Source organism: Calliopsis andreniformis, unplaced genomic scaffold (assembly GCF_051401765.1).
Source record: "Calliopsis andreniformis isolate RMS-2024a unplaced genomic scaffold, iyCalAndr_principal scaffold0022, whole genome shotgun sequence".
Lineage (NCBI taxonomy): Eukaryota > Metazoa > Arthropoda > Insecta > Hymenoptera > Andrenidae > Calliopsis > Calliopsis andreniformis.
In genome coordinates this window covers 8,538,527-8,559,949 of record NW_027480432.1, presented here as the reverse complement: position 1 = coordinate 8,559,949, position 21,423 = coordinate 8,538,527, and the positions used below count along the sequence as shown (strand labels likewise).

Sequence of the window (21,423 nt, the reverse complement as noted above, 5' to 3'; positions counted from 1 at the left end):
ATATCAGGACATATATTCCTCAATTGTCCACTTATCGGGACATTTGGCATCTGAAGCGTCCAAGTATTGGGACATTTACGCTTTTGGAACTTAACTAGATTTTAAGATGGGTCTACACTACATGTTACATAACAAAGTTATATAACTTTTTAGAAATTTGAAAACATAAAAGAGAGACATTATACGTGTATCTCTAAAAAGTTACATAATTTGAATTGGTGGTACAACAGATTAAGGTGCGATTCTACATGAAAAATTAGTCGAAAACAATAACTTTTTTCATATAAGGTTTGAAAGGCACATTATTTTGGTTATTAGGGAGTGGAGTACTATACCTAAGTAGCACAGAGACATCTTAAAAACGTCTTAAAAACATCCAGTAAAGTCCTAAAAATGTCCAAAAGAAGTCTCTAAGACGTCCGATGTTACAAATCAGTATGTCTTTAAAACGTCTTAAGAAACATTTATAAGACGTTTTAAGGACGTTCAAATTACGTATATAAGACATTCAGACAAAAATTAAGACGTTCAAAAGCGTAAGTCTTTAGGACGTCCATGTAGTGTGTCTTTGAGACGTAAACTTTGCCAGTTTTTTAGCTTCCAATCGATGCTTTTTTAAACTAATTGCCCATTTGGGAAACCTCCCTCGCAAGTGTAGACCCACCTTTAGCTTAGTAGCCAAGATCCTATGGGTGTCCAAACATTAATGGGAGTCATCGTATATTTTTGTTCCCTCTTCGAAACGGGAATCGAAGCTCGGAGATCGAATTTCGATGTAGCAAGTGCGACAGCTGGGACCGATGATGAACGCGATTCTGCAGTTGCGACAGTGACCCGCGTAGAACTATCGAGCCTCCACGACCCAGTTTCGCTTGGACGCCACGAATCACCGCGACGAAATCGCTGCTCGACCGGTCGTATTCGATTTCAATCTTTCCCAGCGGCGCGACAGCGCCATGACGCGGAGCGAGTGGCCAAATAAAAGGCAATGCTCGAATTTCCTCGGCAAAAGGATATTGTTACACGCAATACAATCGTCACTTTCCAATTTCCACAGCGTACAGTTCCCATTTCAAATTGGCGACGAGGGTCTGTCCAATCGAGTTTCGATCGTCTACGTTGCGCGACAGAAAATTTGAAACACGGAATGTACGCTTCTTCTGCGATCGATGATCTATAGTTTGGATCCTCGGCCATTGGACGATACTGGTTCAGCCGATTGCGTGGTTATACAGGATTTTCGATGGTGGGTGGGAGAGAATGGGAAAGGGAATATGAAGGAATTAAGATTAGATATTGATTAGAGTTGAAATTAGATACTCTGCTTTTGGTTTAAATGGAAAGATCGTCTGAGATGACGTAAACTGTTGGACAGCTTCTGAGGATCGATGGTCTCTTCAGCAAGTGTCTAAATGTGATAATACTTCGTCAAGGAATCGTGTCAGTAAACGAGGGTACGATTATTGAAATGTATTGGATATTGAGTTATAGAATTCAGTCAGCTGCTGTGATTTTAGCCATGAAGCTACAAATGTATTTTACAATTAGTAAAATCGTTTAAGATTTACTCTATACAGTTCTTAATTGTGTAGTAAAGGGTGTCTTTGAATTGATGATGCAAGAGGATGATTCTACACTAAAATAGAAGTTAAAAATGTAGATTAAAATTTGTTGATATTTTCTTTGCAAGAAAATTGAAGTTTAATGTTTATTTAATATGACTGCAATAAAATACAATGCTTTAGTAGCTTGAGAATATTTTTTAGTTCATATTGTTGAGATTTAAAATAGTTTCTTGTATTTTAACTAAAAGAGTATAATTCTGTGGAATTTCTTCTTCAGATTTTAAGAAATCATGCTGGAATGAATTAATATTTTTCTAATGTTTCTTAAGAATCTGAAAAAATCGTAGCAACTCTGTGTCAATTAGACCACAGACTATTTTTCAAACTTTATTTAACAGAAAATATTTCTTCGTGAAAATTTAGGATAATATAACTAAGAGTATCTTTTAATAGAAAAACATTTGGCATCATTTTCACTAATAGTTTTTTTTTTTAATTCTCAAACTTGAAAGTTTTTAGGGAATCTCTAAGTGGATGTAATCCCATAAAAAGTGTAATCCCTCTTATTTTTTAATTGTTAATATCCTACAAACACTTAATATTATCATATTTCAATGCATGTGTCTTTGTTTAAAATTTGAAGCTTTCTTACTTGTTGGATTTCAAAGACTACTTAATTGTTAATGTATTTGTATCTGTGTGGCCAAGATTAAATAGACTGACTATTCGAGCTGAGCTTCTGGCACTCATTGTTTTTAGACGATGACATTGAAGTAGCTGGTCTCACTTTGGCAGAACATTCTACTGCTCTTACAAAAAATTCTTTTCTCTCAAAAATTTAAAAAATTATCTAAACATAAGTTTGAAAAAAAGAAGTATGTATAGAAGAATCTTAAATTATTTTCCCACTGACATTCATAATTATACAATGAAGTTCAAATGATCTGATTCTACCCTCGTTTATTGATCCACAACCTACTTACAACCTAATATACTAATTCAAGAAACTACATTATCTACTTTAGCCTCATTTTGTCACTCAGACTAACTCCTCCAATATTCTTCCACTCGTCGAATACTCTGTATAAAAGAATCTGTAATTTCTAATTTTCCATAAACTTCCTCTGATCCTCGTTGATCGATGACACGAGCTGGTATCGTTTAATGGAATTGCAATACATGCTTGTTCCACTCTCCATCGTTTCAGCATGTTTTCTTTAGAAACAAAACGATCCACGTAACAAGCACGAATAGAAGCATAAAGAACTTGCATAAGTGACTCTTGTATATACCTATACATATACTTTGACTTTTGCATCCGATAGGCCAGTTTTGGCCAAGCTTGGGAACGACTAACACTAGTGTATGTTATTTTCCTTAAGTTTTCGCACCTTATTACAGGCCCTGCATTGTATACGATATATGTACTGTGTCTTCTTCTAATCTACTTTAATGATCGTGCAAATACGTTCTGGAAGCATCAGGCGAGTATACTAATACGAACGTAGAAACGCCCACAACAGATAGATTCGATTGCTTAGAAAGCACACGATCATTTTTTTACTCTTTACTCTATTAGTCCTTAGCGCACGACAAAGACCACTTGTTTCTTAATTAACGATGAACGAACACACCTTTCGTCGTGTCTATTTAAATATTATTTCAATGGAAAGTGGTTCGTTTTTTCTTTGACTTCTTCGATAACAAATTTTGAAATAAATGGAAATATAAGTGATATAAGTAGATTGACAAGTTTAAGGTATTTCTGTATTGAATATATATAATTTTATGGTTTTAAAAAATGGCATTGAATATATGTACTTGCTTTGTTAAAGCTCAGTAGTTATTAAATTGTACGACTGTTGAGTTATAGTTTCAGTAGTTGGCATTAGAATTCTTCAGACGTGCTGCAAGTAGATACAGTTGCAAAGACAGTACGATTTCAAATATAGATTTCCAAGAAATGAAATCTGTAGAACTAATATATAGATATAAAAAGACTGAAAATTTGTGAATTAAGGATTTCTAAGATTGAAAATTTAAAAGGTTGGAAGTTCGAAAATTTGAAAGTTTTTGAATTTTAGACATTTGAAAATTTATTATTTTGAGAATTTCGAAATTTGAGAATGTGAGAATATGTCAATTCGAGAGTTTGAGAAGTTGAAAATTTGTGGTTTTGAGAATTTCGAAATTTGGGATGTGAAAATATGCAACTTTGAGAATTTGTTATTTTAAGAATTTGAGAATTTCGAAATTTGAGAATGTAAAAATGTAAAATTTCGAGAATTTCGAAATTAGAGATTTTTAAAATTGTGGAACTTCAAAATTCGAAAATTCCAGAATTTGAGAAATTTAAGATTTGGAAACTTGAGAATGTTAAAATCTGAGACTCTCAGAATTTGATAACTTACAAACTTGTATATCTACTTTGAAAGTTGATCCCCTGGATCAACAACTAGACCCTTAGCCTAGCTTCTCACAGTAAACCACAGCTCGTCCCAGTCAGAGACCTAAAACGAACCACTGACGCTCAGAAAAAGCCTAACCCTCCCTTCAAACACAACCCAAAACTAGCTTCAACGAATGAAGAAATTCCCTCTCAAAGTTAATCGTTTCTAGCACAGTCCGATCTCCAATTCCGACGAAAGGTGCGCCCCGTTCCCACCGTTTCTAGGCTCACTATCAGATTGATATTGGGGACGACGCTTCGAGCGACGTGTCGTCGTGGACGAGCCGAGACTTTTCACCTTGGTCGTGTTTCTAGGAGTACAAAGACTTCAGAGACGCGGAAAATATAATGCCACTGGCGACCAGCGACTTTCGTAACCCCATCTGTCAGGAGATGAGAGCGATACGATCGGGGATGCTGGCCGAGCCTCAGCCGCCGCCCCCGCAGATGCTGTTCGTCGAGACGAAGCCGTCTCCCGCTCAAACGCTGGACACGTCGAGCTACGCGAAAACGTATAACGAGCAAGGGAGCGTGGACAGCTCTGATACGTATGCCAGCTGTCAGACGCATCCGTCTCAATCGCAGGTACTGCATGGAACCGACAAATTGCCACCCCAGCCGCGACTCCATTCCTAGAAACCTACCCCTAGCTTCTCTAACTGCCTTTCCATGTTTCTTCTTCGTGGCCTAGTTCATGGCCGAGGTCTATCTACTTTCTTCTTCCTTTTTTTTTGTTTTGTTGGTAGACAGTAGTGGTGGAACGTAAGGGGACATTGGTAGCTTTCATTCGTAGCTTCTTTTGTTGTTGTTGAGACAGGGAGTCTTGTTCTTTGTTTTAAGGGAATTTGAGGGAATGTTGATTGTTATAGGTTTCTTTATAGGTCAGGGTCTTTCTAGCTTTTTGTTTGGTTTGTTTTTGGTAGAATATTGGTAGGAACATTGGTAGATTTCATTGACAGCTTCTTTTTTTGTTTTTGTTCATTTTAGGGAGTCTTGTGTTTTGTTTTAAACGAACATTGGTTTCTTCATTGGTTGAGGCCTAGCTAGCTTCTTTTTGTTTTTGACAGTAGTTACTGAACGTAAGTGGGGACATTGTTTCTTTTGTTTTTGTTGGTTTCAGGTATTCTTGTTCTTTATTTGAAGTAAATATAAATTATTATAGGGTTTTTCATAGGTCGAGGTTTATCTACCTTTTTTCTGTTTCTGACAAATGAACGAAAGTGAAGGCATTGGTAGTTTTCATTGACAGCTTCTTCTTTTGTTTATGTTGATTTCAGGTATTCTTGTTCTGTATTTTAAGTAAATATAAATTATTATAGGGTTTTTCATAGGTCGAGGTTTATCTACCTTTTTTCTGTTTCTGACAAATGAACGAAAGTGAAGACATTGGTAGTTTTCATTCACAGCTTCTTCTGTTGCCTTTTCTTTATTTCAGATAGTCTTGTTCTTTATTTAAAACTTTGTATTTTACTTGTATTCATTACTATAGGTTTCTTCATAAATCCAGGTCCATCTACTTTTTCTTCTTTTTTTAACTAGTAATTGACCTAAATGGGGACAGTGATAGCTTTCGTTAGCAGTTTCTTATTTTACCTTTGTTGCTCTCAGATAGTCTTATAGTCTTCTACGATGGACGCAGAGACGAATACTAATTATTGTAGGTTTCTTCTGCTGGTCATACGGCGGAGGACGATAAGGTACAATAACAATGTTTAATAAAGAAGATTTTTCTACGGACTGCGATTCTGTAGTGCATATTACTTGAAGAGTAGATGAGCGATGATTATTGATAGTGTAGTCCCTGTTATTTATAAGTAGAGTGCATCAATTTTTATTTTAAATGAAATTAAGTATGAAAGGGTCACACTAGATTGGAGATTTACAACTTGTAGAATTTGTTGTTGCTGAAGTATATCTTCGAAAAGATGCTTTTCCTTCATAATCGAGATTTTATGTAAAATTGTGCTAAGTGGTTTCTGTTTTCTATGAATTTAAAATTCAGATTAATACAGACTTCTATACCTACACATGTTTTTCGAAAGGTTGAAAAATTCTGTTTTCTATCAATTTGAAATTGAAATCAACAAGAATATACACCTATCGTGTTTTTGAATATTTCTAACTCTTCAATTAGAATATTTTTGCAAGTCAATTGATTAGATTTTTTAAAATAGAAATTCGTTAAAAATTTGAAAATTCTTAAACAATGGTAGTTTCAACATTTTCCCATTTCTTACTAGAAAATAAAGATTTTTTCCTTTATAAGTTTTAATTAATTACAATATACTTTGCACAATGAAGAACACAATTTTTGAAAAAGAAGACTAAAAGTTCAATTTCATTCTTCAAGAATAATACATTTTTGATTGTTATTAATAAATTCTTCGCCAATGTACTTCTATTATAACAAATTCCACAAAACACCATGGATATGTTAAGTCTCCAACCTGCTGTGACTTCTCAAGTGCCTGCAAAGGAACGGTTAATGCGATAGCCTAGGTTTGTGCCTGTATTTCAACAATTATTTACAATCAAATGAACAATTCTCAGGCATACACATATTACGACCTTTTTTTATTCTTCAATTTAATCTCTTTTAGTCTACAAGATCCTGAAGAGATGTGTTACATTTTTCTGACCCTTGTGCACTGTTCCACTTATCGTCACATACAAGCAGATAAGCAAATACTTATTTCATTTAATGATTATTATAAAATTAAAAAATTATAATTGTGTTCCAATATTTGACACTTTCATTATTAACACTTGAATGCAGTTTTATAACTCATTTCAAAGGAAAATTTCATAATTCATTGAACTGCAGTTTCATAATTTATTAGTTATAATTAATCACACTTGTTTAAAAAATTGTTAAGTATCTCCAAAAATATTTAAATAGATTACAAAATAGAATCGCAAGATTAGATGTAGATTTCGTTTAAAAAAAAAATTCATGAAGCTTCTTAAGTATTGAAACGTCCACAAATAACACTCTCCCAAAATTTTCATAAAAGGTTCCTGAAAATTAAAATGAAATTTCGCGTGAAATTCACCTGAACACTGCTCAAGGGTTGAAGCATTCTTTACCTTCTCTTTCACCTCAGTTTGATCGATTGAACTTCACAGTGAATGAATATCCCCTGCTAAGGCGCAGCGTCTGACGATGAACGTTCTAATCCACTTGTCTCGGTTCCCAGGGTGACCTGACGGAGGAGATGGACAGCAACAATCTCTATGTGAACCCCCTAGAAGGCGCGGAGAAGTGTGGGAACAGTAGGGTAAAGAAATCTGTGTCGGGTGAAGTCGGTCGTAACGTCAGCGACGCGTCTCCCAGCGTCGAGTCCTTGAAGGACATTCGTCCATTTAACGAGGGCGGTACAGTGCCCAAGCATAGGAAAATTCGTATCCAGCAGGTTAGTTCTTCTGACCCTGTCCACCCTCGGTGTCCTTTCGATCACCAACCCTTTGCACGCGTGTCCGTGAAACGTTTGTAAGCGCTCTCCTCATATCCATGGATAAGGATGTGTCGGGTTGAATGGACAATTTTTGTATTTTCTGCCTGATATATGGAATCGATTCAAGGTTCCCCCAAAAGCTATTTAAAACTCTTGTTAACCCTTTGTGGTCAGAGTTTCATTTAATTAGCAAAAGAGTCTTTAAGTTTAGCTAGAATATATTGAGCTCTAGATATGAATTAATAATTAATTTGCAAACTTCGAGCCTTCCTCAAATAAAATAATTTTTTTATTATTTTATTCTTTTCTTATGAAAAGAGGGTTTGTTCCTTTGGGGATGTAATAGGGTAGATTATCTATGTGTATGGCTATGCATATAGAATTAGTTTAAAAAATTGTAGAATAATATTAGAACTGATCTATCATCTAGAATTTTTGGAACTGTTACAGGTATGGAGTTTGAAGTGTTCAGAATTGTATTAATACTATCTCTATTCTTGCTATTATACCTCTGAAATAGAAACCACCTGTTAAGTCAATAGTTAAAGTGTTAACATGTTGACAGTACTATAATACCTAGCCCATATGTGGGTCAGGGGAATTTATTGACGATTTCTGGCGATATTTTCATGAGATAGTTTCTCTCTCTTTCTGAGAGAGAAAAGAATATATTCTAATTGCAAGAAATAGAATTTTAGCATTTAACCATTGTTTTATATAGAGTATTTAATAATAGGTGTCACAAATGTTTAAGGATCAGATGTCAAAATAGGATGAAAATAAGAAATGACCAAATTGTGTTTGAGTCACAGAAACATCTAAACTTCGTCTGAAATGTGTCTGATTTAGGTCTTATTCTAATGATTTCATTGTGTCTATATTAGGCCTTATTCTATTAATTCTACTGTGTCTGACTTAAAGCTTATTCTACTCATTTCGCTATTTTTGACTTGGAACTTATTCCACTGATTTCAGTGTGTCTGACTTAGAGCTTATTCTACTGGCCTTGCTCTGTCTGGTTTAACCCCTTGCCGTACTTTGACGAGTCTGGCTCGTGCACTTTTTACAATATCTTCGCTGCCGATTACGCGGTAACGCGTGATGAGGATTTTTCGCAAGTAACCGATCACGCGCCATCGCGTGAGATGTCTATGTTTGTTCAATAGGAGCTTTTTTGTTGGCAGTTTAATGTACCTACACGTTTCAGATCGGCAGCAAAGGTGATAATATTGCGAAAGAAAATTGTACGTCAAGAGGTTAAGACTTATTCTACTGATTTCACTATCTTGTAACACATATTTCTAATAATTTTGTGAGGCTCAATTGCTGTTCTGAGTATACTACCATAATCTTTTTATTATTCGTTCTCACCAAAATGTAAGAACTTTTACAACTAATAATGTAAGAATTTTTTTAAAGAGATTTCAATGGTACATGCTTTAAATAAAATTTATTAAAAGGTTCCATAACTATATATCCTTATTACAAATGTATTAATATCATGGACAAAATTTTGCTCACCCACCAATGACAAAGATAACAGAAGCATTCACGATAAATGATCTACCCTGTAGATGTTGATTTAACAGGTGGTTTCTATTTTAGAAGTTCTGTGATGAAAATAGAACTAATTGGGGATTATAGTTACATAGGAGTATTTGTATACTCTATTGTGCAGGCTTGTGAAAAGTTTGAGTTCTAGATGGCAGATTACTTCTATTGTTATTCTCAAGTGTTTCCGCAAGAGTTCTAAATAGCTCCTTGTAGAAGTCTAGCTATTATTATCTTTAATGAGTCCTACGCTAGGAAAATGTTGGGGTTTCAACCAGCCCCAGACAACTTCTAATTGACTTCTCTTTTTTACTAGAGGGATTACGTACTAGGAGAGGGAAAAAGGAATTAAGAGAGTGGATTAGAGACTGAGAGAGGGTATTAGGGATTAAGAGAAAAAATCAAGAGCTGAGGGAGATTAGAGACTAGGAAAGGTCAGCAGGATTTCGAAAAGGGATTAAGGATTATATAAGCAAATATGAGAGTCAAATATTTTTTAATTAAAATTTGGGAAAAGATTTTTACAGGTTCTTGTGTTGACAATTTAATTGAATTTTGATAGTTTTTTCGATTATTTGAACAATTTCAGCAGATGGGCTGTTTCTTTTATCTAGAGACATTTGTTTAATTATGTGCAGTGATTTACTCTGCTACGTTTCTCTTGAATCAAAGAATCAGACATGTAGATAATAATAATAAAGGTTTCATATTTTTCTCAAAATTGAAAAAGATGTTGAAAGAAACACAAACCAGAATAAAGTCACAAAATACTCAAGGTACTAATAGGAGGATTAATAAAAACCTGTTTCATCTACAATTTTCTTTCGTAAGATCTGAAACGAATGACTATCCGAAACTGCCAACCACAGAGCATCCATTAAGTGAACATAGATCCCTCACGCGATGGTGCGTGATCGGTTCCTTCCAAAGACACGTGAAGATATTCTAAAAAGTGTACGAATCAGACTCGTCAAAGTATGGTAGAAGATTAAATTTGTAAGTGTAAATTTGAAAACAAAAGAATTTTAGTTTCAACATTATTAAGTCTTCATATTAAAAAAAGAAACTTAAAATAACGCAGAGTGTATCAATCAGTCAATTCAAATTTTACCAGAAGATACATATATAACAATATAACACAGGTATCTTATAAAAAGGGAACAATTGCAAGAGTACTCCATTCAACCCCACACAAAGTCGCTTTAAGTGTAAAATATTGAAAAGGATTAACTTCGACTAAGAGAAGAAGCCACAAAGGGACTATACTCAATGTACATAAATATCTGTGACTGTAAATCCTCGTTCTACTTTCGAGTCAACAGCCTACAGTGCATGATGACTATTGCGTTTAATGTCACACCTTTCTGTCACCTATCCGTGCCGTCCGATTCTATGTTCAGCAGACGAAGTGAGCGTCAGGTTTTTCGATACGGCGATAAGTATACTATTTTCGGTAGGAACGATTGCTGGCGTCGAGCCTAAGCTATCGAGCGCACGACAAATTTTCCTTAGATCATAACGATGTCCTTCGCTTGGGAACGCTTTCGTTATCTTCTATATTTTTAAGCCGCGCGATAGCTGACACGAAACAGTTCAGTTTTATTAGTTGATAAGTTTATAGGCCAGTGGCACTCTAATTTGGCGAGTTTCTCGCTTATGCAGCAGTGTACCTGTTTCATGGTTCACTCTCGTTTTATTGAATTTTGATTCGTTGCGATTCCTGCACAGCTTCCGCTCGAACGCGTACTTTTTCTAAGGAAGACGTGATTTTTTTTTAATCTTCTTTGATCCACGATCCAAGGTAATATTCGTGCTAGGTCAGTTCACTGTTCTGTGCTGAATTCATTGCATGCTGATATGTTCTTTTAAGTGTCACGAAATCTAGGTTTTTTATTTATTCTTTTTGTTGCATGGCTGCTGGTGATACTAATTTTGTTTTCTCGTTTGCTATTATTATTGTAATTATATTAATTCTTTGATGTATTTGTTTCTTCTTTCGTTTCTTTCTTCCTTCTTCTCTTTGTTTCTTCTTTTTTAGGCACTGTTTTACTCCAGATTTTAGCACTTCCTGATATACATATGTTATTTATTAATGGACTGTTATTGCACTAGAAATATGTTTCATGCACACCATTGTTTCAAATTATAGTATTAGATTTACTTATATTCCCTTCGCTGCTATGCACCTGTACTTTTTCACCTTGCTCTCCTTTATGAAGAGATTCTGGTTTAGATTTGCAACAAGTGACTAGTCTTTGTGAACTTTGTTTTATGAAAAGAAAGAAGATATTAATACAGAAATTTTTCATTATATTTATTGATGTTTTTAATGTCATTTTTGTGAGGAGGCTACTTTTTTAATAGAATTCATTTACTTGAATGACAAGTATAGAAAATAGTTAAAAAAGATTGCAATTGCGTTAAATTTATAAAATTTATGAAATGATGCCCTTCAAAGTTAGGAAAGTTTTTTTATTCTTTCTTTGTTTAGTTTGTATTATTAGACGAGACATTAATTTGTAGAATTTTCTGAAGAATTTAAATTTGTGCTTCAATAAAAGTAATCTGCTTCATAAAAATGAAAGATACAACACAATTGTCTTAATTGAGAAATAATTATTTTAAAACTTAAGGCAGATGGTTTTAGCTGAAATTGAAGCTTGTATGACCTCAATTTGCAGTGCAAATTTTGCGTCTTCAAACACATTCCACTTTAGCTTCTCTACGTTCTTCACAAGATAAATATGACTCATGAGTGTTCTTCACTCCATTAACTTCCACAGTTCCTAATTTAATTAATTTTCCAATTTCAGGATACTGTTTTACAATTGAGGGTCTCATGACGAGAACAATATTCTGTTTGTTGATTTTACTATCAGTTTCTCTCATTCAAAATCATAAAATCAACTTAACATTGCCTTTCAATTTCTCAATTTGTAATCTTCGAGATTGAAACTTTTGAGTTCTTCATTTTCTATTCCAAGTCATGTATTCCAAATCCTCGAAATTTGTATTTGAGCTGTGACTGTTATATGATCAGCATTAGAAAGATAAAAATTTATAATAATCGTTTCTGTTATGAATTCGTCAATCGTACTTTGTTAAAAACATGCAAAACAATTTGAATTCTTTAAATCTTCAAAACCAGAACCTCCTCTCAAAGTCAACCACTGTCTCCTATTCTCTTCACCAAGCTTCTTGCAACGCCACGAACCACCCTCTAGTTCTCTTCACCCCATCCCCTTTAACCCTTTCTTTCCACATGTATCTATATGGCTGCATATCTATTGAAATTAAAATCTTATTTAAGCTCTTTACATATAACATCCAAAAACTTTAATAACGATTTATTCTTTTAACGCATTGTATAATAGATTTTAACGATTGCTACATTATAAAGTATCACTGTGCACTTAAAACTAGCCCTCACATATGTAAATTGAGCTGTAAATTAATTTTACACGCAAGAGTAATTTAACATGCTCAGTTTCGCCAATTGGGATACTTTTTTCTGGCTTTTAGCCTATAGATTCAGCTTCTAAAGAATTGACATATATTTCTGAAACATCTTGTATAAATATTGCTTAATGTCCTCGCTAAATTTTTTAGGGAAGTACTTACTGAATATTTCACTCTAATATAGTACAAAGCAAGTGTAACTTTTTACAGATTTTCTAACATTTTCTAAATAGTATAAAACCAAACAAGTGTCCTAATACTTTCGAAAAGTGGCGTGCATCTTTCCAGCTATTAAATAATTTTGGAAAGAAAGGGTGAACCCCCCGAACGCCCCAAAAACCTCACGAGGCTGTTCTTATCTGCACGAGCTCTGACGTCGTATCATCACTGCTTTTTTCAGTTTCACGAACCGTCAAGATCGCAAACGGAGCACAGTTGAACGAATCGCCGAGGGCGATCCGTACATAACCGAATGCCCTGGTGCGTTGTCAGAAGGGGGCTGCACACACACGAACATTGCACGTACCGACGCGCAAAGAACAGACAGAAAAACACAGGGAGGCTCGTTTCCCCCGTACGTGATCGGCCAGGGGCGTCGTTTCTCTCAGTTAACTGGCCAGCCAGCGTGGCCGTGTCGGCGATTCCCGGTACCGTTGATTTTGCGTCACGTGAACTAACGCTTCGAGACTGCTTCCCGTTCACACCTGCCTGCTAGCACCCTGTCGCGTGCACCCACTCACGCACCCTCTCCACGCGACATCCGACGAAACGTGTAACCTCCCTCGCGCGTCCTGATCGAGGCACAGAAGGTGCCAGGCAGCTTGACACGTGGGACTAACTCTGCTTCGGTTTTCAGTACATGGAATTTCGGGTAATGACCTCGGTCTTCGGGTAGCCAATAGCAATAATCGAGTGATACCAGTTGATGTCTCTTTGCTAAGTAGAGTTAAGGGTAATTCCAATGGACTGAAAACAGAGTGTGCGTCGTTTCGTTGATTCGTTGATTCTAAATTCTGCGAGCCGCTGAACAGGGGAAAGAGGATACGGTTCTATTTGCTCTCGGTTGTCGAAGGATTCAGAAAGGACTCGTAGAACGTCCCCATGAGTGTTTCTTCGCAGCTGAATCCTCTGTCGGTTCCAACCCCCTCGGGAGAACAGAGATCTATGTGTGTACATGCGTGTGTTGAGCGACACTGTCGATTGCAGTTATGTCGCGTATTAGTTATCCCACGCGGCTGATTGCAGAGCGTGAGGCTTCGCACGCAATTTATCAGCGACCAGGAAAGCACAGTGGCTCGTAGTGTCGTGAAAGAGGACACCGTGGAGAACAACAACTATTACGGAGGGCTGAGAGGTGGGAGACCGTTCGCGACCAATAACAGCAGTCTGGTGTCGGCTACTAGGATTCTGAACCAGCATCTGTTCGGGTCCAGCACTGGGCCCAGACACTATACTGGTAAGTGGTGATCAGTGCTGTGGTTCTAAGGCGAAACAACTGACGTCACATTTACAAAAAATTCGAGTTTTATTTTTTTATTAAAGCATGTGAGCCCTTAAAAGGGCTTATTTAGCTGAACGTTATAAAAAAGAGTACAGACATGTTGTATAACGAATACAGTAACAGAATATCGCGTATGGGAGAGCCAATCCAAATTTGTAGCTTACAATTTAAAAAAAAAAGAAAATATGCAACAAATGGCGGGGGTACAAGACTTAGAAAGAAAAACTCCAATGCATAGGGGTAGTGTAAGACCTAGTTTCCTCAATGAAGCAATTAGTTTTGTTCTTTGAGTGTCATACAAAGGGCATTGCCATACAACGTGATTTAGGTCTTCGATGGGGGAGAAAAGTTCGAGTTATGGCATTATTTGACGTGTAAAGTATAGAATTTATATTTTTAAAAAGAAGAAAGGACACTAAAAGAACTTTTTTTAAGGGTTTAAGAAGACACAAATCTGTGAGACAGTATTGAAGCTGGAAGCTTTAAACGCCAGTATCTAGAAAGAAAGAACATGTGACTTAGGTAGTTTTGGCTTCGTACCACAGAATAATTAGCTCTGATATGGGCTATAATGGAAACTACTATAGTGGCAACAGTAGACGACTTGTAATATGTCATAATATTTTTTAAGTTAAATAGAGTAGGATGATTTACCAAAATCTGCTACTTAAATTACTTGAAAACTGTGTTATGTGGAAGAATGTTTCATATAAAAGTTATAAGGTATGAAGGGAGTTCTTTACTATTTTGTTTTTTCATGAAAGTGTAAAGATCACCTTGAGTTCTTCAATTGCATTTTGTGTCGTAAAATACCAATGATATCTGAAGATAAAAGAAATCGTATCATATTGATAAAAAAGCAAAATAGTAAAAAACTAATTATAAAAGAGTGTATCTCCTTCCATACCCTGTAACTTTTGTTTGAAATATTTTTCCACATAACAATTTTCAAATATTTTGGGTAGCAGCCCTTAGTGAATCACCCTGTATACACATTTTACAATAATTAAAAGATTATTTAGAAAAACGTGTCATGGTCCCTTTGAGGAGAGTTCCTCTAAATAATTTTCCAGTTGTTGTAAAATGTGTATATACTATTTAACTTAAAAAATATTGTGGCATGCTACAAGTGTGCCTCAAGCCCAGTGCTGCTTCAGTAGAGTTGTGTCTTAATGAAGCAGAGCTGGGCGACATTTTACTCGAATAACAAATTATAGAAATAGAAAAACAATTTTTATAGTGAGAATTACCAAGAAAATATTTGTAACTAGCCTTCATGTATTAAGAAAAAATTCTTCTTCTTGTTCTTCTTGCTATTGATTGCTTGAAATTTCGTATTATCTCTCTGAGGCATGGTAGAGTTGAAAGTGTCCCACTTTTTTAATATCTCAATATGCATAGTGGGATATTTTTTATAACATTTTAAAAAGTTATAATTACTTGGAGCACAATTCCTAATAATATTTAAAATAAGCTTACTTTGTTAAATTTTATAAGCATAACATTTCTGTGCAACACGGGCCTTTTTATTTTTTTAAATTCCGTGCTTCAAAGAGTTATATTATATCTTTTTATTCTTTCTGCTGAGGTTTAAATATTATTCAATTTTTCTTTCATGGTTAACATTAGCTGATTTATTAAATCTTAATGTAGAATTGGAATCGCTAGTTTGAGAGATGGCAGGGCTGTTGCTTCTTTTGTTGCTTGAAAAATTCTGTACTCACTATAAATGCTGTTATTGTCATTCTAGGAAGAGGAAATATTATAACAGTTTGGTGAAATTTTATGTTTTTAGTGAATAGATACATGTATTGAATAGGCTATGGATTCTCAGCTAGAATAGCATTCTTTATTTTCTTAATTCTAATTCTTTTCAAACCTAGGAAATGTATTGTACTGCTATAAAGATTTTAGCCCTACAAATTCTTTCAACTCTTTCATTAAAAAAATTGCATATCTGCAGCAGATGAAACATAACTCTAAACACAGTCGAAAAACGACTAATCCCTTCGTTCAGAATTCCCTCACTCCTCTCTTTCGTCGCACATTTTAATGCCTCTAGAACCTAGAAACTTATTCGTGTCACGACTGCCTGTCGATTCGCCCTCATATCGATTCCCCTTATATTCTGGGTCAGCGCAAATACTCCGAAGTCACTGTATATACAGGTCATCGAAGGCAAATTTCAGGAACGAGCACCGAAAGCAAGCTCTCCCTCTCCGCTGACTCAATAGACAGCGAGGGTGTGCCATTCATAGACAGGCACCGCGTGTCCAAGTCGATCCTGAAGAAGTCCGAGAGCAGCAATAATTACTACAGCAACGCGGGCGACTCGGACACGGAGAAGCTGATCACCGACAACGCCTCCACGATCAGCATGTGCGACAACGAGACCAGCACGTGCGGCGTCTTCGCCAACGCGAACGGTACGAGGGTGAAGCAACCTGTTTCACCATTGCTCTCGAAGCAGGTCCTCGAGTCGATCTTCCGTACAAATAATAACGTCGAGAGGGAAGTGGACCCAGACGAGGAGAAGAACTGCGTCTCGAAGATGAGCAGATCGATATTCGACGACGTCCTCGAAGGTACTTCATTGTCTCTTTCAGACGCTCTTTTATTGGTGTTACGTACGGAGAATATTTTCCGTCTACTATCCCAAATATTCAAGTCTCTGCCTGTTAAGAGAAAACGCCCTAGCACCCTCGTTTTTTTTTTTCGTTATCTTAATGTAAGCGCGACTCCAAGCAGCTGAGTAGCAACCACGACGCTGTACCAACCGTGAGAAATTTCCTTATATGGAAATTTCTAACAAACCCCCCACTCATTTTTCGGTCTATATAAACTCAGAGATTTTAGCCCTAACGGGTTCAGAACAGTACCGTCACGTTGATAGTCAAGTTCGTCAGAGTTGGTTGCTATCCAGTTAGATCGGGCTAAAGTTCCCTTTCGAGTCTACAGTTAACCTCATAGAATCCGCGAGTCGGCATAAATTCTATCTAGCAATTCCTACGACCACTCTGTAAGTCCCCGCATCGCCAGTGCGTTAACACCGTGCATTAAAATCATACACTTTACGCGACAACACTACACTGTACACTTGTACGTAAAGACTGATTTAGAATATATTTAAGTATTCATTGTAATTTTGCGTAGATTGCTTACAAACCTATAACTACCTTAAGCGATCCCATTCGAAGTTGACAGGTCCAACACGATACAGCTTAACCGCTCAAGTTGTATCAATTAATAATTTGAAAAGTTACGAGGCTCGCTAACATCTCCTGCGGCTCTCTGATCTTACATCAGTTTCGTCCGCTTACCCTTACTTCCAAAGAAGCTGCATTCAACCTAGTGGCTCCTCGATTTATTCGAGTTCGTTCACGAAAGCTAACCTATCCTGTAGCTAACTGATTTTTACATCAGTTTCGTCTACTTCCTACAGCTACCTGATACCAGGTTCGTATGTACATTATCCAACTTCCTTACAGCACCCTGATTTCGCATCAGGCTCGTCTGTTCGAATTCGCCAACCTCCTTAACAGCACCTCAATTTAATTTGAGTTCGTCTGTAAAACTGATCCTAGTGACTCCCTGATTTCGCATCAGGGGTTCACCTGTGATCAGTTTCTTGTTTGATCTGCTTCGATTTAAAACAGTAAGGCACACAGTTGCGTAGACGCAACTTCTAGCTACTCCATCCTCTGTCACACTTGTATCACTTTATCCTGTGTCCAATATGCATTTGGCCTAATCTTTTTATTGAAATTTATATTAAATAGGAAGCCAGGTAGTTTGCTTTAAATAAAACTGAAGCAATAACTTCAGGAAGAAACAATTTTTTATTACGATATATTCACACCTTGATGGTTGTCTCTCTGCTCACCATTTACAGAAGTCAGAGAGTATTTCAGAACCCCCTCTCTGCTAAGGGACAGAGTAAACAGAACTCATTCTATACCTGAGTGTACATCAACTGTTTACATAGTTCACGATCCGACCAGACTTTTGCCCTGTTCTAAAGCAATAAAACTATAAACTCAAATGGAGAAATTCTATCTATTATTATATATTTTATTTTGCTCGTTTCAACACTTTTCAATATTTCAGAAGAGAAACACGCGCAAGACGAGGCAACAACGGAGAACAGGAACAAGGAGGAGCGGAAGAGGTCGAAGTCAAGGTCAGAGGAGTCCTCGAAGGACGGTCAAACGATGCTGATATGCTCGCTGCGGTCGCACAAGACGAAGAAATCAGGCGGCGAAGAAAAACGCAAGACCAAGACGAGCGGTCACGGTTACAAGTCCGACACGAATTGTCTTCCTCAGGAGAGCCGTTTCTCGTCGTAGCCCAGCCCCTTCCCGCGCAGCATCCTCTTTCTGTGTCGCCTACGCATAGCTATCAAATCGAATCACTTCGCGTCGATATTCTCTCATTAGCGGAGTAGCCTTCGTCTGTCCTCGCGGGGACGTGCACCTGTTCAGCGCAGTGATATTATCAACCTTGTCTAGTCAGCCTGTCGTGTACATACTACGAAGACGGAACGAGAAGAATGAACGAGAAGAGTGAACACAAAGTCGCGCATAATTTTAAGGGAGTACGTTCGATTATCGTGATTAGAGAGAAGCTAAATTCGAAGGATATATAAGTCTAAGTAACGCGAAGAAATACATATTTTCGAGAAGAAAGAATCGCAATTAATATAGTTACGCTGGAACCTTGAGGAGGAACAAATCGGAGTAATTTATCAGGAGGGACGAAGGAGAGAAAGGAGAGGATAGATATCTGATGAAGAGTCGACACGGTGGTTGTAGAGAGAAGATATATGAGAACAATACAAATAGTAATGGTAAGGATAACAATAATAATAAGAGCAAATAAATCGTTTTAGGCAATATGCTTGCTCCTTGTTCGCTGACAAAGGAAATTTCGTAACGTGAATTGTAATCTAGTCACACGGCCCTCTTACTTCCTACCTTCGCCTAATCTCGTTAGACTAGGGTAGCTTTGCGTGTCGCGATAAGTATATGCATTAAACGGCATAGCAATGCAAACACGCAACCGCTCTATAAATAAATTCGAGAGTGATAGAGTGAGAGGGGGGAGAGGAAGGATTTGTGAGAGAGAGAGAGAGAGACAGTGTGCGTGGAAGAGAGAGAAAGGGATAGATTCATCGTTCTCCATGAAGACAAATCGGTTTGGAAGTTTGTCGAGTCTCTCGAAATGACACAATGAGTGTTCGTTCATCTGCTGAGTGTCTTACGTACAATTAGATAATATCGTTGTAATAGGAGGCATTAGGACGACGAGGTAGCCTCGGTGGAATCAAAACGCAACAGGCTTGGGGAAACGTGGGCTCGTGGATGTCTGACGCAACTCGATGATTACTGCCCCTTTAGAGAGTTCCGAGATTTAGATTTGTTCAGTTTCAACTTTCAAGTTTGCGGGATGGATTCGAATACTTCAGCTGGAATTGATCGTTTTTGTTCTGGTTCTGTTTTCGATAAAGACTGCGTGCTGGGTAGGTCTGACCTGATGACCTTAAATTATTCAGTCTAAAGGTATCATATCGAGGATTATATGCAATACTATTAGACAGATTTTTGATATCTTGGTTTGTTGAGATATCTGCAGGTATTTTTTTATAATCTTCAATTTCTTCAGTGGAAGAAACCGTCAAATATATTTCTGTAGATAATGTTCTGTTTTAAGAAATTGATTGAGGTGAACAATCTATGTAGAGTAATTTTAAGAGACAAAATAGGGTGAGATGCACTATTCTTTGTAGTGGTACTATCAAAAGGTTGACAGAATTAATTCAGTTTCATTAATATCATTTTTATCTATGAAGACAAGCTCATTTATAGAGACATGTTGATTTGTGTTTAAAGATATGGAAACATTTTCAGTACTTCCTTTAAAGTTTATTGTCTTGTAGTTTTAAGTATAATTATTCGTTTAAATAGTGACAATAATTTCTTCTTCACGTTTCTTTCATTGTATTTTAAAGAATAATTTTCTAGGAGACATATCTCTTCCTCAACTTAAGGGAGGAAATATCAATTTAATTATATCTGTATATACCTTTATTTGAAAATTTATAAGCAAGAAATGAAATGTGTCTCTCCTGAAATCATCCTAAGAGTCTTCTATAAAATTTCAGTGTTTTTTTACAGCTTGTAACATAAAGCAATAATGGAGTGGGCACATTTTCTTGAACAAGAGAAACGTCGAAGAATAATAAATCATATTACGTGCAATCTTTGAAGCAATTTTCTGCAGAACCGACAATTCGTGAGTAATTTGGGGTCTGGGTTAGGCAACTCGCCACATGAATTACAATCTAATTATCTTATTGCAGTTCCATGCAAGCACTATTTTTACTTAAAAATTGTGCAGTAGAGCCTCGATAAATAATATACGTGATTACTTTGCTATGAGAACAAAAAAAAGATAAAAGTCACAGTTGAAAAAAGAAGTTATCTCAAAAATTCTATCAACTTTGATATTTGCATACATTCTCGACCTTTTTTATCTGCAACCATCAAAGTTCTATTGTGAGCATGAGAAATTCATGTTTCTTATATCTTTTGAATATTTAAATATTTATTAAAAGAAACAGGTACCAATAACAGTTAAATTTATTAAATAATGTTTTTTATATTGTATATTTGATCCATTAAGGGCCAAAGTCATGTAAAAGCAACATTATACATTATTTTGCACAGACAAAAATACGTTTTATAATTATAGACACTATACATATAGGGATCTACTAAATGAAAAAGATCTTCAAAGAAAAGTCTATGACTTATAAAAATCTGGTGTAGTGTAATAAATAAAACTACTCCAGTGTTATAAACACTAGAGTACTATTTTTCCAATTTTCAAAACGTGGTAGAATCTAGATCAGGAAGAAGAAGAAATAAGGAAATAATATTAAATTAATTTTTAGGTCCCTTTTGAAGACAGTAATAGGAAGAAACAGAATGAAATCTAACATAAGTTCATTAGAAAGAAAAAATAATAAGGAAAAAGACATTAAACCAATATTTGACATTCCCTTTTATAACAGCGAATGAAGAAACATAATTAAATATAACAAAGTTCATCAGAAAGAAAAAAAATATTACATTAATATTCGGCAGTCTCTTTCACAACAGTAACATGAAGAAACAGATTTAAACAATGCAAGTTCTACAGCAGAAATAATAAGGCAAAAAAATATTAATCTATCTCCTGGCATCCCTTTTCATAATACTAATACGAAGAAACAGAATTAAATAATGTAAATTCACTAAAAAAAGACTAAAAACATAGCAAACTAAATATTGTGTTTACGCAACCTTGGGTCTCAATGGATCAAAATCAGGTACCTACGTATGAACTAAAACCGAATGAAACAATCTATAAAACAGTAGAAGCGACAAAGTGTTGAAAATTGCA

General features: G+C 36.0%; 1 protein-coding gene across 9 annotated transcripts in view; it reads left to right on the top strand.

The window, feature by feature from the left end:
* Shab (Shaker cognate b) overlaps window positions 1-21,096 on the top strand; it is an 87,117-nt gene extending 66,021 nt beyond the window's left edge. For 5 of the 9 annotated variants that reach the window (XM_076391399.1, XM_076391400.1, XM_076391405.1 and 2 more), the window contains 5 exons: window positions 4,330-4,599; window positions 7,212-7,427; window positions 13,725-13,935; window positions 16,149-16,565; window positions 18,088-21,096. In XM_076391399.1, the coding sequence (XP_076247514.1) occupies window positions 4,330-4,599; window positions 7,212-7,427; window positions 13,725-13,935; window positions 16,149-16,565; window positions 18,088-18,326 (1,353 nt within the window). In that variant the 3' untranslated portion in view covers window positions 18,327-21,096. The remainder of the gene's footprint in view (window positions 1-4,329; window positions 4,600-7,211; window positions 7,428-13,724; window positions 13,936-16,148; window positions 16,566-18,087) is intronic. The other 4 variants (XR_013003182.1, XM_076391403.1, XM_076391401.1 and 1 more) reach the window with 4 other exon arrangements.
* The last annotated feature ends 327 nt before the right edge of the window (window positions 21,097-21,423 follow it).